General features: G+C 46.4%; 1 protein-coding gene across 2 annotated transcripts in view; it reads left to right on the top strand.

The window, feature by feature from the left end:
- The window catches only part of DNAJB5 (DnaJ heat shock protein family (Hsp40) member B5), a 46,267-nt gene extending 26,195 nt beyond the window's left edge, over positions 1–20,072 (top strand). For both annotated transcript variants that reach the window (XM_033936413.1, XM_033936405.1), the window contains exons 3-4: positions 7,334–7,935; positions 19,329–20,072. In XM_033936413.1, the coding sequence (XP_033792304.1) occupies positions 7,334–7,935; positions 19,329–19,562 (836 nt within the window). In that variant the 3' untranslated portion in view covers positions 19,563–20,072. The remainder of the gene's footprint in view (positions 1–7,333; positions 7,936–19,328) is intronic.
- The last annotated feature ends 6,034 nt before the right edge of the window (positions 20,073–26,106 follow it).

Raw genomic sequence — 26,106 nt, 5'->3', positions numbered from 1 at the left:
GTTCGGGGTGGGGGTGCGAGCGGTCCTGCTGGGGGGGTGAATCGGGCGTCGGGCGGGGTGGGAACTATGTTTAAAAACTTTTCTATACCGCGCTCAGGCATATAACGCGCGAGGGGTATGCGCGGTAGGTAAAATCGCGTATAACGCGCGCGTTATATCCGCGAAAATACGGTAGTACAAAATGAATGTTTAAGCATGAGCCATTTATCTCTTGGCTGAAGGAGCAGATCTCCATTATAAAAGTGCTTTATTACACAGATCTGCTCCTTCAGTCAAGGGGCAACAGCTGCATCAGAAGAACAAGCAATAACTTGTGTGTAGAGAATGACATGGGGACAAATTTTTCCACGTCCCTGCGGGAACTCATTTTATCCCAGGACAAGCAGGCAGGTATTCTCACTAGTGGGTGATGTCATCCAACAGAGCCCCGATACGGACATCTTGCAAGCATGTCTTGCTTGAAGAAACTCAGAAGTTTCGAGATGCCCACACCGCGCATGTGCCAGTGCCTTCCCGCCCGATGGTCCGGGCGTGTCTCCTCAGTTCTTTTTCTTCCGCGGAGCTGAGAAGTCTATCTTCAATTTGCACCCATTGAATCTCTTTTTTTGCCTTCTATTTTGCCGCGGGTTGAGTTCTTTTGGCTCTCCTGTGCATTTATTTCTTTCTTTGATTTCTTTTTTCAAAAAAAAAAAAAAAATTTTTCCTTCCGATACCGGGTCGGCCGCGTGGCTGGGGCCCCGCGCCTTCGACCTTGCGGCGGAGCTTTTCCGGCCTATGTCCCGGCCGATTACCGGTTTTAAAAAGTGTAGCAAGTGCCAGCGCGCGATTTCGCTCACAGACCCTCATCGACGCTGCTTACAGTGTCTGGGACCGGATCACTTCCCGAAATCGTGCTGGCCTTGCTCCACTCTGACGGCGAGAGCGTTTAAGCGCCGCTGTCTACTGTGGGAGTCCATGTTCAAGATGGAAGGTTCATCGGATCCTGCAGCTTCGACATCGACGGGTGCTTCGACTCCTTCAGCGAAGCCCTCTGCCTCCCCGGCTGCTTCGGGCCTCCTGAAACCGGCATCGTTCACACCGGTTTCGGCCCCGGCTTCGGCGCCAGTGCCTTCCTCCGTCTCCTCGGAGCAGGTATCGACCCCTACAGTTCCACCGGTGGTGCTCAAGGTGCCGAAGACTGGCAAGCAGAAGCATGCAGCACCGAAGGAGCGCGGAGACCATGCGGAAGGGCCCCCTTTTGGTGCGGATCCCTCCATATCGGCTTCGTTGCGGTCCCTTCTGGAGGCTCAGTTCGTGGAGCTCATGCAGACCATGGGGCCTCGACTGATTGCCACCATCCAGGGTGACCTCCCAGCTTCGGCTTCGAGGGGCGGACCGCCCCCTCCTCCTCCTCGCCGCACGACCTCGTTGCTCAGCGAGGAGGAGCGGCGAGCGGTGTCCGGGTCCTCGAGGAGGTCCTCCGTTAGTGCTGTGCCTCCTTTGGAACCGATTCCCTCGAGGAGGGCCTCCCTTAGTGATATGCCTCCCTTGGAGCCCATCCCCTCGAGGAAAGCCTCGTTTAGTGACCTGCCTCCCTTGGAACCGATTACTCCACCCCATGACTCAGTGTGGCATCCACCTTCGGGGCCACCCAGCCCTGGGCATAGCAGGAAGCAGGACGAGTTCTTCCGAACCTCCTATCAAGCCTGGGCGGCGTCGGGGGAGGCACCGACTCTTCCGCCTCTGCAATCGACGGCATCGAGTCCGATCTGCTCCTTGGAGGCGTCTGACCCAGTTTCTCACAGACGCATCATAGGCAGATTGCATTAACTGAAGCCGAAGTTGGGACAGCGAAGCAACCACTTCCTCAAACTCAAACCTTTATGCCGTCGCCGGTCTGCGAGACGGACTAGAAGAAGAAGAGGCTTCAGGCTCCAGAGAGGCGTGCGAGCAACAGGACGAGTAGAAAACCTCGGGGTCCTCGAACTCCGGGCCCGGAGGAGGAGACCCAGTCGAAGCAGCATACCCCAACCGAGGCAATTTCTTCTGAGGCGAGACGGTCGAGTGCCGAGAGGAATGCTTCGAAGAATGTCTGGATCGATGCCCCTCTCGATGCCTATCCTTTTCATCATTCCTCAGGCAGATGGCAGATGACATGGACATTACTCTCGATGCTGGATCTCGATATTCCAAGGAGTACCTCGATACCATGCACTTGCTTCATCCTCCGGCAGAGTCCTTGCGGCTTCTCCTGCACAAGCTCCTCGACCAGACCTTCATGCGATGCTTCGAGTCTCCTTACTCTATCCCTGCGGTCCCTGGCAAATTGGATGCGCGGTACCGCACGGTGCATCATAAAGGCTTCGAGGGTCCTCAGCTTTCTCACCAGTCCCTCCTGGTCGAATCCTCGCTCAAGCGGTCTCATCCTGGCCAGGTCTATGCTTCAGTGCCTCCGGGCCGCGAGGGCAGAACCATGGATAAGTTTGGTCGACGCATCTATCAGAATTCGATGATGGCGTCTCGAGTCCTGAATTACAATTTCCACTTTGCAGCCTACTTGGAATTTTTTCTACCTGTGCTTCGGAAGTTCACACCATACATCGAGTCCCAGGCTAGGTTTGAGTTTGAGGAAGTGGTTGCTTCGCTGTCCCAACTTCGGCTTCAGTTAATGCAATCTGCCTATGATGCGTTCGAGCTCTCAGCCCGAGTGGCGGCCTGCTCGGTGGCGATGCGCCGGTTGGCCTGGTTGCGGACCATTGATATGGACCCGAATCTTCAGGACCGCCTGGCGAACGTCCCGTGTGCTGGGGCGGATCTTTTTGACGAATCCATCGAGACTGTCACGAAGAAGTTGTCTGACCACGAAAAGTCCTTCCAATCTATCCTTCGGCCGAAGCCTAAGCCTCAGCAGTCTCGACCTTCTCGTCCGCCGTTGATTTATCAGAGGCGTTATCAGCCGAGGCAAACTCCACCTGCGAGGCAACCGGCAAAGCGTCAGCCTCCCCAGAAGGGTCAGCCTAAGTCTCAGTCGCCTGCTGTCCCTAAGACCACTCAGCCTTTTTGACTGTCTCGTCGAGGGCATAACCAACCTCGTTCTGCCTCCCCCTGTTTTTCCCATCGGAGGGCGCCTCCATCATTTTTATCATCGCTGGGAGGCCATAACAACCGACCTCTGGGTCCTTACTATCATCAAGGAAGGATGCTCTCTTCATTTCCATCGGGTCCCTCCGGACCACCCTCCAAGAGAGTATCCTTCCAACTTGACTCAGACCGCCCTTCTTCTTCAGGAAGCTCAGGCTTTGCTCCGGCTTCGTGCCGTGGAGCCGGTTCCGACGGACCAACTGAACCAGGGGTTTTACTCCCGGTACTTCCTTGTTCCGAAGAAGACGGGCGACCTGCGACCCATTTTGGACCTCAGGGTCCTCAACAAATTCCTAGTCAAAGAGAGGTTTCGCATGCTGACACTTGCTTCTCTCTACCCCCTTCTCGAGCAGAACAACTGGTTATGCTCTCTGGATCTCAAGGAGGCCTACACTCATATTCCCATTCATCCGGCCTCTCGCAAGTTCCTCAGATTTCGGGTGGGACATCTCCATCTGCAGTATCGAGTGCTTCCATTCGGCCTGTCTTCGTCCCCCAGAGTCTTCACCAAATGTCTGGTGGTGGTGGCCGCGGCCCTCCGGAACCAAGGTCTTCAGGTATTCCCCTACCTCGACGACTGGCTGATCAAGGCTCCCTCGGCCTCAGGGGTCCTCTCAGCGACCCTGTCAACGATTCTGTTCCTGCAGAGTTTGGGATTCGAGATCAACTTTCCCAAGTCTCATCTACAGCCGACCCAGTCTCTTCCCTTCATCGGGGCTGTCCTGGATACCGTACGTCTCAGAGCATTCCTTCCTTCTCAGCGCATGGATGCTCTTCTTCATCTCTGCCAGTCTGTGTCTTCTCGCCAGACCATCTCAGCGAGACACATGATGGTCCTCCTGGGCCACATGGCCTCTACAGTTCATGTGACGCCATTTGCCAGACTCCACCTCAGAATTCCTCAGTGGACCCTGGCATCTCAGTGGACTCAGGTGTCGGATCCGTTGACTCGACACATCAGTCACTCCTGCTCTTCGGCAGTCTCTGCTCTGGTGGATGACCTCTTCGAATCTATCCAGAGGTTTGCTGTTTCATTCTCCTCCCCACCAGAAGGTTCTCACAACCGATTCCTCGACCTATGCCTGGGGAGCGCATCTGGATGGGCTTCGCACTCAGGGATTCTGGACCTGTGTGGACCGACTCCATCAAATCAATCTTCTGGAGCTCAGAGCCATCTTCAATGCTCTTCAAGCTTTTCAACATCTGCTTCACGACATGGTGGTCCTCATTCGCACCGACAATCAGGTCGCCATGTATTATGTCAACAAGCAGGGGGGCACGGGCTCGGCCTCCCTCTGCCAGGAAGTTCTCAGAGTCTGGGATTGGGCGGTTCGCCACAACACCTTCCTCAAAGCTGTCTACATTCAGGGGAGGGACAATGTCTTGGCGGACAAACTGAGTCGTTTTCTCCAGCCTCACGAATGGACACTCCACTCCAAGCCCCTTCATCAGATCTTTGCTCAGTGGGGAACGCCTCAGATAGACCTCTTTGCGGCTCCCCACAATTTCAAACTGCTTTCTGTATGCGTTTCCGCCATTCCCTCTCATTCAAAAGACTCTAGTCAAACTGAAGTCCGAACATGCCACCATGATTCTGTTAGCTCCTCGGTGGCCCAGGCAACCTTGGTTCTCCCTTCTACTTCAACTCAGCAGCAGGGAACCGTACCTACTTCCAGTGTTTCCTTCACTGCTTACTCAGCATCAGGGGTCTCTGCTTCATCCCAACCTGCAGTCTCTCCACCTGACAGCTTGGTTCCTCTCAACGTAACTCCGCACCAGTTTTCCCAGGCGGTGAGGGATGTCTTGGAGGCTTCCAGGAAGCCTGCTACTCGTCAATGCACCTCCCAAAAATGGACTAGATTTTCTTCATGGTGTATTTCCAATTCTAAGGAGCCTCAGCGAGCCTCCCTATCCTCTGTTTTGGACTATCTTTTACATCTGTCTCAGTCTGGTCTCAAGTCGACATCTATACGAGTCCACCTGAGTGCTATTGCGGCTTTCCATCAGCCTTTACAAGGGAAACCTCTCTCTTCTCATCCTGTGGTTTCCAGATTTATGAAAGGACTTTTTCATGTCAATCCTCCTCTCAAACCGCCTCCAGTGGTTTGGGATCTAAATGTTGTCCTTTCTCAGCTTATGAAACCTCCTTTTGAGCCTCTGAGCAAGGCTCCACTAAAGTTTCTCACTTGGAAAGTGGTTTTTCTGGTGGCCCTCACATCTGCTCGCAGGGTTTCAGGCCTTGGTGGCGGACCCACCTTTCACAGTATTCCATCATGACAAGGTGGTCCTCCGCACTCACCCGAAATTCCTGCCTAAAGTGGTCTCTGAATTTCACCTCAACCAATCCATTGTGCTTCCAGTGTTCTTTCCAAAGCCTCATTCTCATCCTGGAGAATCAGCTCTTCACACTCTGGACTGTAAACGTGCTTTGGCTTTCTACTTGGATCGCACCAAACCACACAGAACTGCTCCTCAACTTTTCGTCTCCTTTGATCCAAACAAGTTGGGACGACCTGTATTGAAGCGCACCATCTCCAACTGGTTGGCGGCTTGTATCTCTTTCTGCTATGCCCAGGCTGGATTACCCCTTCCCTGTAAGGTCACAGTACATAGGGTCAGAGCAATGGCAGCCTCTGTAGCCTTCCTCAGATCGACACCGATTGAGGAGATTTGTAGGGCTGCCACTTGGTCCTCGGTTCATACGTTCACCTCTCATTATTGTCTGGATACTTTCTCCAGACGGGATGGGCAGTTTGGCCAAACTGTGTTACAAAATTTGTTCTCCTAAGTTGCCAACTCTCCCTCCATCCCATTGAGGTTAGCTTGGAGGTCACCCACTAGTGAGAATACCTGCCTGCTTGTCCTGGGATAAAGCAATGTTACTTACCGTAACAGTTGTTATCCAGGGACAGCAGGCAGCTATTCTCACGTCCCACCCACCTCCCCTGGGTTGGCTTCTCTGCTAGCTACCTGAACTGAGGAGACACACCCGGACCATCGGGCGGGAAGGCACTGGCGCATGCGCGGTGCGGGCATCTCGAAACTTCTGAGTTTCTTCAAGCAAGACATGCTTGCAAGATGTCCGTATCGGGGCTCTGTCGGATGACATCACCCACTAGTGAGAATAGCTGCATGCTGTCCCTGGATAACAACTGTTACGGTAAGTAACATTGCTTTCCCTTCCCGTCCCCACAGGTTCTTTTCCCGTCCCTGTCCACCCCTGCCCCATTCCTGCAAGCTCTGACCTCGTCTGCACAAGCCTCAAACACTTTAAAATCATAAGTGTTTGAAGGCTTGTGCAGTTAAGGCAGAGCTTACAGGAATGGGACAGGGACAGGGACAGCAACAAAACTCGCAGAGATGGGGAAAATGGGTTCCTGCAGGGACCCAGGGAGTGCGAGCGGTCCTTCGGGGTGGGTGTGCGGGTGCGAGTGCGAGCGGTCCTTCGGGATGAGGGTGCAAGCGGTCCTGCAGGGTGAATCGGACGTCTGGGGGAGAGGGGGGGAACTATGTAAAAAAAAATTTGTAAAACGCGCTCACGAATATAACGCGCATGGTTATACTCGGTTTGTAAAATCGTGTATAATGCGCGCAAATACGGTAATGCCCAGTCATTGTATGGATAGATGGACTCGCGTATCTCAACCATGTGAGCACTTTTATGCCCAGATTACAGAGGTAGTCCTGGGAGTGTAGAGAGGATGAGAGTTTGAACAAGATACATCCAATCAAAATTACAAGTTTTTTAGATGGAACAATATCACACAGAGAAAACAGGTGCAGACTCCACAGGTAATTTTTTGAGGTACTAAAGCAATATTTGATAAGGACTTTTGCTTTGATTATTGAGGAACCTGTGAAGTATGCACCAGTGCAGGCAGTTGTGGTTACAGGCCTCCTATTACATAGAAACATAGTAAATGATGGCAGATAAAGGTCACTGGCTCATCCATATCATCCACTATCTCTTCTTCCCCCTAAGAGATCCCACATGCCTGTTTTATGCTTTCTTGAATTCAGATACTGTCAAGAATTTTTTTGTGGGCTCAGTAAATACCTAGGATATAAGTTTCAGCTTTTTACCTTTGGTAAATTTAACATTTTTAATTCAATCCTGGTAATCTTGTTGAGCACAACTGGGTGAATTTGATGTGTATATATAAATTTCTAGCATATCTGGCAACCTCTAATCATTTTTTTTATTTTGTTCCAGGTCTGAAAACCGGTGGTGGATCCTCTGGGAACTCTGGCAGTACATTCCACTACACCTTCCATGGAGATCCCCATGCCACCTTTGCTTCATTCTTTGGGGGCTCCAACCCATTTGACATTTTCTTTGGGTCCAGCCGCACTCGCATGTCCAATGGATTTGATCATGAAGACATGGACATTGATGAAGATGATGATGATCCCTTCAGTGCCTTTGGCCGCTTTGGCTTCAATGGGGTAAATGGTCTCCATCGGAGACACCCTGAGCAGATCCACTCGCGCAAAAAGGTCCAAGATCCACCAGTTATCCATGACCTGAAAGTGTCACTAGAGGAAATCTATCATGGGTGCACAAAGCGAATGAAGATCACTAGGCGCCGGCTGAATCTAGATGGGCGCACCATTCGGACGGAGGATAAGATATTGAACATTGTAATTAAAAAGGGTTGGAAAGAAGGCACCAAAATCACGTTCCCCAAGGAAGGGGACGCAACCCCGGAAAACATCCCTGCCGACGTTGTCTTTGTTCTAAAGGACAAGCAGCATGCACACTTCAAGAGAGATGGCACCAATGTCGTGTATGCAGCCAAGATCAGCCTTAAAGAGGTAATTTGAGTCTGCTTTATGCTTGGTGCATGCAGTAGTGGAGTAGATATAGTGCCCTCTGCTGGTTTGGAGGGCATTCTTTGATTGGACTGGTTTTAATCATTTTTTAGTGGAACAGTTCTCGTCATACATGTCATCTTACTATTTGGCAGAGGGATCAATGAACTAGGCTTTGTGTACAACCTAGCTTTTGCATATAATTTTAAGTGCTAGCTTGGGAAAACTGTGTTAAAATGAGTTTTGTACGTGAGCTAACTATTTACAGAGAATCACTTTGACAGCATAACTAATTTGGCAAAGTAATGCATTCAAAGAACTGCGGTAGACCAATACAGCGTCCAACTGAACACAAGATAACTTTGTAACATGCAAAAAAAAAATAACTAGCACTTCACCTTTTTCAAATTTATTTTTTTTTTTTTTAAGAAATTTTTATTTTGAAATAGAAATACAAGATTAAAGGTACAATACTCTGAGAACAAATACAACCATAAACCAAAAACCAAAACACATGATGAAAGAGTCTACCGCGTGGTGTCTGCATGGAGACAAATAGACCCAACCAAGAAACCAGGCAAAAACCACCCCCTTCCCCCAATTCCCCCCACCTCCCAAGCACTCCAGTGTCAAAAATTCAAGAGGGCACTTCGGGCGCCAAGGGACAAACTATCCCAGACCGGAGCCTAAATAGCCCGGAATTTCCTCCAATGGCCAGGGCCACAATTCTTAACATCCAAATAGTCATACTTTAACAAGGTAAACAATTCATTTTTCCACATGGTAAGGGCAGAGACTTCTGCTTGCTGCCAAAGCAAAAGTATACATTTTCTAGCCAATAACGAAACTTCCTTTTTCAAATTTAACAATCCTTACATCTTCCACCCCAACCCCAGCAACGCAAGAATATTAGAGCGCTAGTCTAAAATTTTTATCCAGCCCATAAAATAGCGCTAGGGAACTTTGTGTGCAACTAATTTAAATCCCATAATTATGTAAGCATCACCATACTGGGGCAGACCGAAGGTCCATCAAGTCCAATATTCTGTTTCCAACATTGACCAATCCAGGTCTCAAGTACCTGGCAAGATCTGAAAAGAGGAAAACTGATTTTATGCTACTTATCGCAGAAATCTACAGTGGATTTTCTTAAGTCCACCTTAATAAAAGTTTATGGACTTTTCTTTTAGAAACTTGTTCAAACCTTTTTTAAATCCTGCTCTGCAACCATTTTAATCACGTTCTCTGGTAACAAATTCCAGAGTTCCATTACCTATTGAGTAAGAAATATTGTCTCCAATTTGTTTTAAATCTGTTACTTAGCAGCTTCATTGCAAACCCCCTAGTCCTTGTATTCACTTCTACCCATTCTACTCCACTCAATATTTTATAGGCCTCTATCATCCCCCTCAGCCTTCTTGTCTCCAAACTGAAGAGCCCTAGCTTCTTTTTCCTCATTGGAAAATCATTTGTTTCCCTTCTCTGAAGCTTTTCTAATCCTCTTGTATCTTTCTTGAGATGTCGTGACCAGGATTTTCCACAATATTTCTGGTGTAATTTCAGCTCTGAGGCTGAGCTTTAGTGCAGAGTTCTTTTTCAAGCTTTCTGCATCAGCCGCAGAAAAGGTAGAGAAGTTTATTTACCACCTTAAGCATAAAAATAAAAGGCTTGTTTTAGTGCTCTTTCAGCAAGTCTCCATCAACCCTATCTCATCATAGCTTTCAAATACTGGCAGCTGGGGCCAACCCTCTGGCTCAGTAACAGGAAGCGAAATGATAGTGAGCTCCCTAACCCTGATGCATTTTTTGAAAAAGTATTTCTTAAGTGTGGCTTGATTGAAGCTTTTTGGACTGAACCAGAAATGCAAACAACAGCTTAATTCTTACCCATTTTTGTGCCATCAACTTTGTCTGAGGTTTCTTTATTGAATTTTAAAGACTAGTCATTCTGAATATGGTACATATTATGTTGGCATATTAAATTCAAAATCAATCAAAAATGGAACCAACCAGTCTCAACAATTAGTGTGTCCAAATTTTATTAGTGGTATAAGCAATCTGACAGGTAGTGAGGGGAGTTCAGTGTCTCAAGGCAGCAAACCATATCAAAAAGAAAAACCATTGTATTTCCAGATCAGAGGGGAGTTCAAGGGGTTAACATCTCCAGCAGCTCAGGTGCCAGGCTTAGGAGCAAGACACTTAAGGAGAATTCGACTTGCTAACGTCTTCTGACCTCTCTGCATCTTATTTTGGATGCTGCCACATAGAGGCTGCAGTGTACAAAATTAGATGCAGGGATATTGGAGACCCAGAGGAGGATTAGCTCAAAGGTAGAGGTTATGTCGGGGCTATATTTTACCTTTAAGTTTATTTAGTATATTCAGCTTCTCTATATTTAGTTGCATGTGTGTTTTCTACTTTTGTAGGATCTGGTTCAGACTGGTGAGGTATTGAAGACTTTGTATTTTTAAATGCCTCCATGGAAGGAGAGAGAGAATATAGCTCAGTTCTGTCTCCCCCTCCCATACCAGAATAAGTAAAGCAAAATTGGGGGGGGGAAAGGTGAAAATATTTGCAGATCTGCCTCTTGCTTGGCTCCATTTACAGCAGTAAGTAGAGAAGAAGGTCCTGCATATGGTTTCCCGATGACAGCCACCTGAGGAAATGGAGCGGCTGTGTGTGATTGCCATGATGGAAGCTGGATAGGGTTACCAGACGTCCGGATTTCCCCTGACATATCCGGGTTTTGAAAAGCTTCTATCAAATTGCTTTCGGGCAGGAGGGCATCCGTGCATGTGCAGATGCCCTCCTGCCCAACGAGAGCAGGCAGCGGGGGCGGGGCTAGGGCAGGATTGGGGGCAGAACTGGGGCGTGATGGGGCAGGGATGGGTGGAACTGGACGGGCCTGAGGGCAGGTCTAGGGGTCCGGATTTTCCAAACGGAAAATCTGGTAACCCCTAAAGCTGGATAAACAGGAGATGGGCAATGTGTGTAAGAAGAGCCAGTGAAATGCCAGCTTAGTGGCAGTGCTGTACAATGTATCATGGAGCGACCTGGATTTGATTCCCAGAGCAGGTCTCGCTCTTGCCCTCTGGGTCAGTGAGGCCTGGGAGATTCTATACAGTAGCACTATAAAAATAAATATTTATATTATTAAAAATGATCCCAAGGTAATTGCAAATGGAGGTTTATGACACTGAATCTCAGCCTTGGATTTGATTGAGCTGGAGGAAACCTGCCAAGTACTTGTGACCTGGGTCACTGCTGGAAACAGGATACTGGGCTTAATGGACCTTCAGTCTGTCCTAGTATGGCAATTCTTAAGTTCTTATTTATTTATTTTTAGTATTTATATACCACTTATAACCTAAGTGGTTACATTCAGGCATTTTTCCCTGTCTGTTCCGTTGGGCTCACACTCTTTCTAATGTACCTGGGGCAATGGGAGGGATTAAGTGACTTGCCCAGGGTCACAAGGAGCAGTGTAGGATTTGAACCCACAACCTCAGGGTGCTGAGGCTGTAGCTCTAACCATTGAACCACACACAGCTGCCTGATAAGAACCTGATAGGAGGGTATAGGGAGGGGAAATGAGAGTACGCAATGACTACCTGATAAAAGCCAGATGGACAGCATAATGAGAGAGGCCATGCATGGGAGAATTCAAGGCCTCATCCCATGTCTAGAAACCTGACTCGGGATATAACAAGGGATCAGACAGCACAACTGGAAGGATTCTCTAGAACGGAACTTTCTGTAAATAGCAGCGTAGCTTCCAACCTTCCCCTGCTGTAGGTTCGGTTGAGTTTTCTGAGAACACTGACAGTGCCACAGGCGAGAAGGAGCAGCACAGCTGATGGCTCACAGCCACATTCCTTTAAATTGACTGATGCTGGGCCTCTCACAAAGTTCAAAGATTTATTTTTTGTTCTTCCCTGCTAAGTTTAGTTTTTTTTCCCCTTCTCTCCTGGAATGTTAAGTCCTCTTCCTTAAGGCTGGGCCTACATAGATGAAAGAGATGCTGGGACAGCCTATTCTTTCTTACTTTTGGACCTCTCCTTTATCTGTTTAAGTTCTGAGTTTAGAAAATCCTTAGCAGACATCGCCTGGTAATTCTTGAACCCCTGGGACAACCATATTATCCAGAAATGACCCCAAGTTGTCTGAATCTGGCTGATCTGCTTTTTGACTTTGATGCCATATAAATTACAGAAATCATATGAATTCATTTGTGACACTTGCAAACTGCAGCAGTGCCCAGAGTTTCATAAGAACCATTATGAAGGATTTCAAAATGGACAGCAGTGGTGTCGTTTTGAATTGATTTTGGGTGGAGGGTTCTGGACATGCATTTGAAGCTTACCAGAACCCCCCAATCACTCATACCATGCTCCCAACAGGGGCAACATAAAAAGTCAACCCAGGAGCCAGGATTGCACCAGCACCCATATAGGAAGTTACTGTCCTTGTAAGCCAGCTCCAGGGGGTAATTCTATGAGTGGCTGGCTCTTTTCAGGCGCCCTGATGCCACAAGATGAGTCTGTTTTTTATAATGGCATGGGGCATGGAAAGGGACAGATTCTTCAAACTTTCGAAAACTACAAGAACGAGAGGGCATTCAGAAAAATTAAGAGGGGACAGATTCAGAACCAATGCTAGGAAGTTCTTCTTCACCCAAAGAGTGGTGGACACCTGGAATGCGCTTCCAGAGGGTGTGATAGGACAGAGTACGCTATTGGGTTTCAAGAAGGGATTAGATGATTTCCTGAAGGAAAAGGGAATAGAAGGGTATAGGTAGAGGATTAACATACAGGTCCTGAACCTGATGGGCCGCTGCGTGAGTGGATTGCTAGGCATGATGGACCTCTGGTCTGACCCAGCAGAGGCACTGCTTATGTCCTTAAATAAGCACCCAGATTTCATTATAGCATCCTAGCATAACCGTTTATCAGGTTGCCTAAAATCCAGGCACTTGCCTTTTGCACTGGTTATTGAGCTCAATGTGATTACCCACTGGTATTTATACACAAAATATCCCGCCATTACAAAAAGGTCAAAGCGGCTTACAATAAAATATAAAATTAAATAAATAACGCCAAATATTGATAGGAATGAGGAAAAAAAAAATCATTCATTGCAAGGTCAACCATTCCAAACTATTTCCAAATAAAAGCATAACTCAAATCTATGCAATTAGCCTCAGAGACAGCCAAGCCAGTCTGCCAGATAACATTACTAAGATGTGTTGACATGAAATAGCACTTAGTGGATGTGCCGCCACTGATCCGCAAAAGTGACAGTATTCACCCACTTGCACACTGTACTATTGACCTTATAGGTCTCTATCTCCACAAGAGAAAATAATTGTCATTCGTAGTTTGGGGACTGGGAAAATAAGTTGTAGAACAGGAGATCACAGTACCATCATGCTACCTTGGAAAAGACTTGGGAGGTTCAGGTGTTTCACCCAAATTTGATTGTAAGCTCTTCTGAGAACGGACCTTCTATTACAGCACTGTGTATGTCTTTCAGTGCTCTAGAAATGATAATTACATTACATTACATTAGGGATTTCTATTCCGCCTATACCTTGCAGTTCAAGGCGGATTACAAAAGAGCTGACTGGACATTTCCAGTGAAGATACAACGTTTGGGTTTTTTTTTTTTTTTTGTTTTGTTGTTTTTTTGGTTACAAAAGAGGAGAGATAGCTGGATAAATTCCGGAGGAACTTACAAATTGGATAGTAAATTGACTGTACGTTACTGTGTGATATAACAAATAGATTAAAGTTAGAGTACAAATAAGATTACATTACATTTCAGGGATCTGTATACTTGGTAGGTGTTTTGGGGAGGAAGAGATTTTCTAAGTGGAGGTTTTGGGGGAGAATTTATCTGGGAGGAGGGGGAAGGGGGGGTTAAGATATTTGGATGAATTTTTTGAAAAGCAGGGTTTTAATTTCTTTTCGGAATGTTTTGAGGTCGCCTGTTGCCGTCAGCAGGTTGGAGATGGAGTGGTTGAGTTTTGCTGCTTGCGTCGCCAGAAGGTTGTCAAACATCTTTTTGCCCTTGAGTGGAGGAAAGGCAAAAGGGTTCTTCTTTGTCTTGAGGTGAGGATCTGGTTTAGGTGGTTGTTTAGATAGGGGGGGCAGAGCCGTTTAATGCTTTGAATAATAGACAGTAGAATTTGAATTGAATTCGTGCTTGCATAGGTAGCCAGTGAGAGTCTAGGAAGGCAGTTGTAATATGATCATATTTTCTCAGGGAGTAGATCAGTCTGAGGACAGTGTTGTTTTATCATGTTGGCAGGACAAGGTAGATAGAGGGAATTGCAATAGTCCAGTAGACCTAAGTCTAGGGATTGGACAATTAGCCTGAATTGTGCTGGGTCGAAGAATTTTCTTATTTTACATAGATAAATAGTTGTAGCTTCCAGGTTGCATTGAGTATCTGCAAATGAAGATTCATGGCACTGTCGCCCATTATAGGAAGTCCAAAGGAGCAGGAGGAAGGACAGATTGTGAAATGAAGCCAAAAGAGTGTATACTTAGAAACAACATCAGTAAGCATTGTTACTGAGAGGACTATGGATAGGGTTACCAGATTTTACGATTGTAAAATCCGAACCCATGGCTCCGCTCCCAAGGCCCGCTCAGGCCCACCCAAGTCCCGCTGCCCCCCTGCTCCAACCTCTTCTCATGTCTGGAGCCGCAACAGGAGAGCATCTGCACATGCGAAGATGTGATGCGATGATGTCACATGCATGCACGTGATGTCACCGTATTGCATCCACGTATACACAGATGCCCTCCCGACACAGTCCCGAGCTGGAAGCTTTTCAAAACCCGGACAAAGTGCCAGGTTTTGAAAAGCCGTCCAGATGCCTGGACAGGTAAATCCAGACATAGGATTCACAAAAGGGTCTCCTGCTGGAGCAGAATTTAAGAAAAGTATCAATAAGCACAGAATTCAAGGAGGTGAGGGTAAAGCCTGAGATCAGCTGGGTTAGGACTCGATGGGCCGTCCAGTTATTATCTTCATCGCAGCCTCAGCTTCTATGTCTCCCGATTCTGTCCTCTGCAATGTCTCACTACCAGACCTAATTTATGAATGCATTTAGATTTGATTTCTTGCATTTTATAAACAAACTTCAAACGAGTGACAATAACATATAACATATAAGGTATCATTAAAACACATCAAAATAATCTAGAAACACAAACGGGATCCTTTTCCAAAGCATTTAGACTCACAAAGTACCTTAGTAACCTATAGTAGTTTGTGTGTCTAAAGTGCTTAGAAAATAAGCCCCCAAATCATCAGTCTTGGCCAGTTAGCAGATGCATTATGTAAGCAGCAAAAACTGATAAGACTGAACGGCAACACAGTGTACAAGTAGTAGAAAGGAAGACTCAAGGTTGGGAAGAAATGGATTCCTTATTCATAATTGCAAAATTCTGTATTTGTGTGCTTTGGGCCAGAGCAGTGAACTGTGGCCTAGGCAATGTGCCAGTCTGCCAGACTGTCTTGCTTCTTTAGAAGAGTTTAATAATAATAATTTTATTTTTTTCTATACCGCCACAATCTTGTGACTTCTAGGAGATTTACAGTGAAGAGAGCTGGACAATCAGCGAATTCCAGAATACAAATGGCAAAGATGTCAGTGAACAGTCAGTGGGAACAGAATACAATTAGTGAGAATACACAATATTGATATGTTAATAATTTTAGAAGGGATATCTGACTAGGAGATAAATCTATCAAACAGAACTGTCTTAATTTCTTTCCGAAATGCGCCATAGGTCGACCCGGCTCTGTTGATGTAATTGCCTAGCCAGGTCTGCTGTTTGCTAGCTTGAAACTTAAAGGTTCTGTCCAGAAAGGACCTGTATTTGCAATCAGTGATCTTTGGTTAGGCAAAAAGATTGCGATTTCTGGTTGTCCTCGTGGGGATGTGTAGCTCGAAATGTGGTAAGAGTTAGGTAGGGGCCATTCCCCACACCGGTTTAAAGCAAGAGAATTTGAATATTATTCGTGTCTCCGTGTTTCCTGTAATGTTAAAGAGCAATAAATCTGAAAGGAGGAATCGTACCTGTGACTAGAACATCTTGAGCGCCAAAATAAGCTCAATTTTCTCCTGTACTGTAGTCTTATGGCTTTGCTTTATTTAATCCACTTCTCTTGCAGAGTCTGGTGTGTGTGTTTGCTCGCTGAAAAGTGGTTCTGAAACTGCGTGTTTAAAGTGAAGGGCTTGTCGTGATGAAGGAGATCTGTTTTAGAGCAGAGGCTCACTTGCGTGCTGTGGCGTAATTGTCAGTAAAAAATACAAACACCCCCCTCCCCAGATTTTTCAGTTTTTAATAGTGTTCTGTGAGCTCTTATTTTTTTCTTCTACTTTTCATGATTGACACACGATCAGCACCGCTGTTTTATGCGGCCACTGCAGTCATAGAAACATAGAAGATGATGGCAGATAAGGGCCATAGCTCATCAGGTCTGCCCACTCTACTGACCCACCCCCAAGTCTACTATCCTAGGGATCCCACTCCTGGTGACAGGTTCCCTTGGCTTAACCCTCTAAGGGATCCCACATGGGCATCCCATTTGCTCTTAAATTCTTGCACGCTGTTTGCCTCGATCACCTACACCGGGAGCTCATGCCAAGGATCAACCACTCTCTCGGTGAAGAAATATTTCCTGGTGTCGCCATGAAATTTCCCGCCCCTGAGTTTGAGTGGATGCTCTCTTGTGGCTGAGGGTCCTTTGAGAGAGAATCTCTTCCATCTCGATACGGCCGGTAATATACTTAAACGTCTCGATCATGTCTCCTCTCTCCCTATGTCTCTCTCCCCAGTCGGCGCCATTTCAAAAATCTAGCCCTCAGTTTACAGAATTAGGGCATAAGTCAGTTATGTGCATGATTAATAATTGACATCAATTAGTGCTTGTTATCAGTTATTGGTACTTATCTCCAATTAAGTGCCAGTTTAGTGTAAATTAGCTAATTATGTCACACACCTAACTGACTCTGCTCTATAACTGAGTGCATATTTGCACACTCAGCTGTAGAATTGGGAGGATAATGGCCAGGATGTTCTAGATTAACGTGGATTTTCAAGCTGATAACCCTGCTGCAGAAACAAGACTTTGAATCTCCTCTCTCTCCCTCCGAGTCTTTGAGGTCACAGGAAGAGGCAATGACGACATCAGGAAGTATTTCTTCATAGAAAGAGTGGTTGACCGTTGGAATGAGCTTCCAGCGCAGGTGATCGAAGCCAGCAGCGTGCTGGACTTTAAGAATAAATGGGATACCTATGTGGGATCCCTACGAGGGTCGAACTAGAACATTGGTCGCTAGGTATAGACTTAAGAGGATGGGTCAGTAGAGTGGGCAGACTTGATGGGCTATAGCCCTTTTCTGCCGTCATCTTCTATGTTAATGGAGACCATCCATTTCTTAGTCCTGAAAGTCCAACATACCTCTCTGGCTGATGAGTTCACAGACTGCCTTTCTGTGGTTGCAATCAAAGCAGTTTACATATTACTGTATATACAGGTGCTGGGGCAATGGAGAACATAAGAATATCCTTACTGGGTCAAACCAATGGTCCATCCAGCCCAGTATCCAATCTTCACAGAGGCCAATCCAAGTCGCTAGTAGCAGCCTTCCATGCCACCGATGGAGGGTAAGAAGTGGCTTCTCCCATGTCTGGTACAAGGAACTGCAGTGGGAATCAAATCCAGTTGCCCTGGTTCTCAGGCCACTGCGGCTACTCCTTACTAGGATAAGAGCATTACAGAAGCCTGCTTTCTGGACAAATGCCGTGTTGAGATGTTACAGCTGTATGGTTTTCAGCTATCGTCTCCGTTGTATCACCCTGAGAGAAGGTGTTCTGTATTCTGCCCTAATATTCAAAACCAAATGTCCAAGTAATGGCAGCCATTGTGCAGATATTTACACTATCTGGCACACTGTGTTGATTTTCAGTGGGATGGTGGTTTAGCAGAGGAACAAGTTATCTGGAAGCTGAGCCACCCCAATTTGTGTTCAGGACCTCTGCTGGCAGTGGTCCCCAGTGGAAATGCTGCCCCTCTCACAACCACTGCTGTCTCAGCACCAGGCCTCCCTACCACGCATGCTCGGTTTTGTGGAAACTAAGCATGTACTGGGGAAAGGCCTGGCAAGAATGTGGCAGTGGTCACAGGTGGGAGAAGCACCTCTGGCAAGATTGAGGACCATCCCCAGCTCAAATATGTGGGTGTAATGGGAGGACAAAGAGCAGCCCCAAAATTCAAAGAGAGCGAAAATATTCAGTCTGCCATCTTTTTTTGCTGTTCTAACTTTAACTGGATGGATAGTTCTGTGGACTGCACTATCCAGCTAGCAGTAATAACACATTCGGTGCCTCTCGCTATTGGATAGTGGCTAGTGCTGCTGAAAATCTCTAATTAAATGCTGGAGCCAACATCCAAAACAAACACTGACTGCACTGTTTAAATATTGATCCGAATGAATTTGAAAACAGAACTCGGAAGAAAGATCAGAGAGGATTATGCAAGCTTCAGTCTGCTCATGCTAGCTTTGCTCTAGGTAGATAAGTAGAGTGGACCCAATCTGTGGATATCATCTGTGGTTTGTAAAAATATTTAGACTTCAATATAGTTTGGGATTTTATTCTGCTGTCTTTAGATGAGCAGCAAGAATCATCCACACCAGTGGGGCAATGTCCTCTGACAACCTTTTCTGTGCTGTCAGATGACGCCACGTCACTTGTGTGGTTGATTTATCCTGCTCCGTGCAGAACACCTGTTAAGGGGAAGCACTTTGTCTTTGAGGGTCTTCATCTGTTGGTATGCATTGATCTATTGACTCAGTTAGCACTTGCAGTCAACTTCCCTTTTTAAGCCTTTGCTGTGTCAAGTCCATCTTACTCCTCTTGTGAACACATCTCGCAGATTTGGGGAGGGAAGTAAAGGGGACACGTCTAAAATGCTCTGCCAGTGTTGAGTCAGAGGAACCTTTCTCTTGTGAAGTCATTTGAGGGTAGGTACTAGATGTTTGCTGTTACACAGTGCCAGCAGCCAAGAAAAAAATGAGATGCAGAAAGATAAATTGGGGTGGGGGGATAGGGAGGTAAGATGTGGCGTAGCCATTAGAAAAGTGTAAGTTTATGTTCCTGAAAAAAAAAAAAAGTGGGTTCCACTGCGTTCCTCTTCTTAGAATAATTCTCAGCCCTGTTTTTGTGTGTTTAACTTGTATATCTATGATCTTGCTGCTTTGATTAAAAACTGGAAGAGGTGTCTTCTCTGAACCCAAGCACCACTCTCTCCCTCCCCTTCTGTGGCTGCCAGTCCTGAGAAGGGCTATTGACAACTGTCTTTTTGCTTCTTCCTCAGGCCTTGTGTGGCTGTACTGTGAACATTCCCACCATCGATGGCCGTGTCATCCCTTTACCGTGCAGTGATGTCATCAAGCCAGGCACTGTCAAGAGACTGCGAGGGGAGGGGCTGCCCTTTCCCAAGGTCCCCACCCAGCGAGGAGATCTCATCGTGGAGTTCCAGGTGCGGTTTCCCGAGCGAATACCTCTGCAGAGCCGTGAAGTCCTCAAACAGCATATCCCTTGCTCCTAGAATCTCTCTCACCTCTCTGCCAGAAGCAATAGTTCCTCTCTACCATTAGGCACACCGTAACGCCAGCCTCTGCGCTGTCACCTGAGACTGTTGTGCTTTATTTGCTGAAAACAAGAAAAGTGCTTTCCCTTTTCACAGATCTTTGGTCCCCTCCTTGGAAGACATGCACCACTTACTTGGTCTGTTCCAAATAATGCGTGCTTATTTCTATGGGACATCTCTGCTTTGATTTCTGCTGTGACTGTTTTAATCAGACAGCTGTAGTATGGACTCACAAGAACTGCAGGCCATCAGGCCTCCACTGGCTTGAGTACACGTTTGTGTTTAATCACTTCAGAGTTTGGATATAATCCATACATGCAGAGGTATGTCTGTGTGTATATATGCATATATGTGGCAGATACTTTGCTACCTGTGTCGGTTCCTGTTTTTTGAACATTCAATTAACTTATAGAAAGATTATCCAGTGGATTTGTGACACTGATTTGTAAATACAATTTTATGAGAATGGTTTAATGTGCAGTTTTTATGAGCAGGAGAGAGTGCATATTGTCTGCCCTCTTGCTCCAGGACTGCTGGAGTCAGGTCCTGTCAGTTCATCTAAGTGAAAAGAAATGTAGCTGCTTCTTGTACTATGTCTCTGCATCACTGAGGCAGATAGCAAGGGCTCGCCGCACTCTTTCCCTGAGCTACTCAGAATGGTTACAGTTGAATGTAAAGCTCCTTAAAGGCATTTGCCGGACCGTCTAGGTTAGCACCCAATAAGTTGGCAGGCTTTTGACAAGAAATCAGGATCATAGCAGACAGACGCATTGTCTTTCCTTTCCCCCCACCCTTCGTTTTTACCCTGGTAATTCCAGGACTGCTGTACAGAGCCCTTTTAACCTATGCATTTGACCTCCAGCCCCTTTTCTGTGCTATCACTGATGTGTCTACCTAGATACAGTGGTGCTACCACTATCCACCGGGTTCTATTCCTAGGTCAGATTGACCAGAGAAATGTTTTGGCAGTGACTCTAAAGGACATGTCGGTGCAAGAGAGGGGGGAATGATGAAGGCCCAACCCACTGATTTCCTGAGATGTTCAATAGGGATTTTTACCAGCCAAAAAGTGGAAATGGAATCATTGACAAAGTTTACTTGATCCAACAAGTCAAAGGGTTCCGGAAGATTAGATAAGCGCAGCCACTGTGAATTGTTTGATTAAGGGGCTCATTTTCAAAGCACTTAGACACACTAAGGGCCTGTTTTACAAAGCCGCACTACCAGCTGCTGCGCGGTAATGGCCCCGAAGCCCATAGAGATTTAAAGGGCTTTGGGGCTGTTGGCTTTGTAAAACAGGCTATAAGTACCATGGTAAGCTATGGAACTTTGTGTGTCTTAAGTGCTTTGAAAATCCACCTCCACGTGTCTAATAGAGATTGCAGAACATTGAAGAAGTCTTGTCCGCTTTCTGCTCGCATCTCAAAGGTGCAGATTGAAGGTGTTTTTCCAAGCCAGGAGAAGAGTTTTTGTTAAATATAATTAATCATGATGATAATTTAATCCCACAAACAAGTAATCCAGAAAATAATCAGAAAACACAACAACAGTTCATATGTAAAACAATTTTTTGAAAGAATTTACAGTACATGAGGCATGAGCCACTTGTTCAGATTTTAATGTATATATAATTCAAGTCCAGTAATTATTCTTTTTTTTTTTTTAACATAAAAACTAAATTTTCTGACATAGAAATGGCCCATTCACAAGGAACCCTTTAAGGGTAAATACTGTGCATATAGTCACATATGTTCACTCAGTCTCATTACTGAGACATAGAAATGTAGAATAATGAAGGCAGATAAAGGCCAAATGGCCCATCCAGTCTGCCCATCCACAGCATCCTCTATCTCTTCCTCTCCCTAAGAGATCCCACATGCCTGTCCCACGCTTATTTTTTGGAAGGGTTACAGAAACTTCAGACACAATGTGCCAAGTGTGGAAATTAAGGGTGAATATGTGGAATAATTTGTAAGTTTCATGGCTCCGTGTCATTCCCTTCTTGGTTGGGCTGAGAACTTTTCAGCACTCCCTCATAGATCATCATATACTATCACACCCAAGTCCTGATCCTCTTTTGTTCTCAAAAGTTCTTCACCCCCTAAACTGTACCATTCCATAAGAACATAAGCAGTGCCTCCGCCGGGTCAGACCATAGGTCCATCCTGCCCGGCAGTCCGCTCCCGCAGCGGCCCAAACAGGTCACGACCTGTCTGCATCACCAGAAGGGGCTCCCTTGCCACCTTGGTTTCTCATTTAAGTCCTATCTTCCCATCGTAGTCCTAACCCTCCGGTCTTGCACATGCACGACCTGTTGGCTTTCTATACCTGTGTTACATCCCAGCACCTCTCTCAGTATCCCACGATCCCTTTATCCCTCAGGAATCCGTCCAATCCCTGTTTGAATCCCTGTACCGTACTCTTCCTGATCACTTCCTCCGGTAGCGCATTCCAAGTGTCCACGACCCTTTGGGTGAAAAAAAACTTTCTTGCATTTGTTTTGAACCTATCTCCCTTCAGTTTCTCCGAATGCCCCCTCGTACTTGTTGTCCCCTTCAGTCTGAAGAATCTGTCCCTATCCACCCTCTCTATGCCCCTCATGATCTTGAAGGTCTCTATCATATCTCCCCTGAGCCTCCTTTTTTCCAGAGAGAAGAGCCCCAGCCTATCCAATCTCTCGGCATATGGGCAGTGTTCCAGCCCCTTTACCAGTTTCGTTGCTCTCCTTTGGACTCTCTCAAGTACCGCCATGTCCTTCTTGAGGTGCGGCGACCAATACTGAACGCAGTATTCCAGATGTGGACGCACCATCGCTCGATACAATGGCATGATGACTTCCCGCTTCCTGGTTGTTATGCCCCTCTTTATGATGCCCAGCATCCTGTTGGCTTTTTTCGAGGCTGCTGCGCACTGTGCAGATGGCTTCAGTGATGCATCCACCAGCACACCCAAGTCTCTCTCAAGTCTGCTGTCTCCCAACAATGCCCCCCCCAATTTGTAGTTGAACAACGGGTTCTTTTTCCCTATATGCATGACCTTGCATTTTTCCACGTTAAAGCGCATTTGCCATTTGTTTGCCCAGTCTTCCAGCTTGTCCAGGTCCCTTTGCAGGTCCTCACACTCCTCCCTGGTCCTAACTCTACCGCACAGTTTGGTATCGTCTGCAAATTTTATAACCTCGCACTTTGCCTCCTTTTCCAGGTCGTTGATAAATATGTTGAAGAGTAACGGCCCCAGCACCGATCCCTGCGGCACACCGCTCGTGACTCCCCGCCAGTCAGAATATTGGCCCTTCACTCCGACCCTTTGCAGTCTACCCGACAACCAGTGCTTGATCCATCTGTGCACATCCCCTCCCACCCCGTGGTTCCACAGCTTCCTAAGCAGCCTTTCGTGTGGCACCTTGTCAAAAGCCTTTTGAAAATCGAGGTAAATGATGTCTATAGGTTCCCCATTGTCCAACCGACTGCTTATTTCCTCGAAGAAGTACAGAAGGTTCGTTAAGCATGACCTTCCCTTACAGAATCCATGCTGGCTTGTTCTCAGTAGGCCATTTCTCTCGATGTGCTCGCAAATACTGTCCTTGATCATAGCTTCCACCATCTTCCCTGTAATTGAAGTCAGGCTCACCGGCCTGTAGTTCCCGGGGTCACCCCTCGATCCCTTCTTGAAGATAGGTGTGACATTCGCCAATTTCCAGTCCTCTGGTACCTCTCCAGTTTTCAAGGATAGGTTGCAAACATGCTGGATTGTGCCCGCTATTTCTTGTCTTAGTTCCTTCAGAACCCTTGGGTGGATCCCGTCCGGGCCCGGCGATTTGCCGCATTTTAACCTGTCTATCTGTCCCTTAGGTTTTTGCAGCCCAAATGCATGAGCTTGCATTTCTTAGCATTAAATCACTACATCCTTCCTCATGTTATTCATACCATCAGAGGTGTCAACTCTATTACAGATTTTGGTGTCATCCGCAAAGGTAAATCTTACATGACAGTCCTTTAGCAATATTGCTTACAAAAATGTTAAAAAGAACAGGCCCAAGAACTGAACCTTGAGGCACACCACTGGTAACATCTCTTTCCTCTGAGAGCTCTCCATTGACCACTCCCCTCTGTCGCTTTCCACTCAACCAGTTCCAGGCCCAGTCCATCACTTTGGGGCCAATCCTGAGGGCACTCGCTTTATTTATTAGATGCCAGTGTGGAACGCTTTCAAATGCTTTTCTAAAATCTAAATACACCATATCTAGTGCACATCTTCTATCCAATATTCTGGTCACCCAGTCAAAGAAATTGATCAGATTTGTCTGACAAGACCTACCTCTAGTGAATCTATATTTACTCAAATCCTATAAGCGAAAGGATTCCAGAAACTTCACTATTCTCTGTTTTAAAAGTGTTTCCATTTATTTACTTACCAGAGAAGTTAAACTTACCGTCGTGTAGTTCCCTACTTCCTTACTTCCACTTTTGTGGAGTGGTCCACTGGTACCACTCCCAGTTCTAGAGAAACATTAACTAGGTCAGCCAGTGGAGCCTTCAGAACTTCCCTAAGTTCCTTCAGCACCCTCGGATGTACACCATCCGGCCCCATCGCGTTGTCCACCTTTAGTTTAGCTAGCTCCTTACGAACACAATCCTCTGAAAATTGATCAGAGTCTGTCACCTCCATCCCTACTTGTGTTTGTCTTCGGCAGTCTCACTCCCGACGCTTCAGCTGTGAACACAGAACAGAAATATTTGTTAAGCAATTCAGCCTTTATCAGCTTCTACATATTTCTCCCCTTCACCTTTGAGTATCACAATGCCACTTTTGCAGTTCTTCCTATCACTAATGTACCTAAAAAAGTCTTGTCCCCCAGTTTTACCATGATGGCTATTTTTAATTCCATTTGCATCTTTGCTTTCCTGACTACTTGACCAGCCTTTCTTAACTTTTCCAGATATTTTATTCTTGTCTTCCTCTTTTTTGCAATCTTTTGTATTTTATGAAAGCTAGCCTCTATTGTCTTACCTTTTCAGCTACATTTTTTAAAACCCAAGTGACCATCTTTTCTTCTTGCTTTTACTTACTTTTCTTACAAAATGTTTTTCTGCCCTTACATAGTTCCTTTCAGTTTTGCCCACTGCTTTCCTACTTCTTCCAGATGTTCCCATCCAGACAACAGGTCCTTCACATAATCCCTCATCTGAACAAAGTTGCTAAATGCTTTAAATCTAGAACCTTTACTTTTGAGTGAGCCCTCTCTACACCTGTCTTAATATCAAGCCATACCATGCGGTGATCATTGCATGCCAATATAACACTGGAAATACTTTCCCCGTTTGTAAGCATTAAGTCCAGTATGACCCCCGTCCCGCATGCGTTCCATTACCAACTGCTGGAACAGTTCTCCTTGTAGAGAATCCAGGATCTCCCTACTTCTAGAAGACCCCGCAATAGGGATACCCCAATCAACGTCCAGCATGTTAAAAATCACCTATTAGTAAAACTTCCCCTTTTTAGATATATTCTGAATGTCTCCTATTAAATCTCTATCTCCATCTTCCATCTGCGAAGGAGGCCTGTATATCACACCAATGTAAATATATTCACCATTCCCTTTTTCCAAATTGATCCACAGTGCCTCTTCCTTACCCTGCAGATCCTGCAATTGTGTGGCTTTAATATGATCTTTAACATATAATGCTGCTCCCCCTCCTTTTCTTTCTACCCTGACTTACCTGAACTGATTATAGCCCAGTATAACTATATCCCAGTCATGGTTCTCCATGAATCACATCTCTGTGATTGCCACTAAATCCAACTCAGCCTCTTCCATCGTAGCCTCTAGATCAGTGTATCACAAGCTGTGTTCCACAGCAGATTCCAGGTGAGGAGGAGAGGCACCGGCGTTAGCCGACTGCTTCCAGGACATGCCTATCGCAGTGAGAGGCACGTCCTGTAGTCAGTCAGCTGGCACCTGCACCTCGCCTCGTTGGTGCTTCTGCTGCTCCTCCTCACCTCTCCCGCTGTAGCTCCCTCTCCCCACCAGTGGTAATAGGCTCAAGACCACAGCTGGAGGATATCTTCATGGATGTCAATGTGATGGCATCACGCATGTGCATGATGTCATCGTGTGAACATAGAAACATAAACATAGAATATGACGGCAGAAAAGGGCTATAACCCATCAAGTTTGCCCACCTAGTGACCCACCCTCAGACTTTATCCCCCTAGAGATCGCACATGCATATCCCATTTCTTTTTAAAATCTAGCACGCTGCTGGCGTTAATCACCTGCAGTGGAAGTCCATTCCAATGATCGACCACCCTTTCGATGAAGAAATACTTCCTGGCGTCACCATGAAATTGCCCGCCTTGGATTTTCAGCGGATGACCTCTTGTGGTCGAAGGTCCTTTAAGAAAGAAGATATCGTCTTCCACCTCGTTGCGGCCCGTGATATATTTAAACGTCTCAATCATGTCCCCCCTCTCTCTACATTCCTCGAGCGAGTATAGCTGC

Source organism: Geotrypetes seraphini, chromosome 1, assembly GCF_902459505.1.
Source record: "Geotrypetes seraphini chromosome 1, aGeoSer1.1, whole genome shotgun sequence".
NCBI classification, from domain to species: domain Eukaryota; kingdom Metazoa; phylum Chordata; class Amphibia; order Gymnophiona; family Dermophiidae; genus Geotrypetes; species Geotrypetes seraphini.
This window is presented reverse-complemented; position numbering and strand designations above follow the sequence as displayed.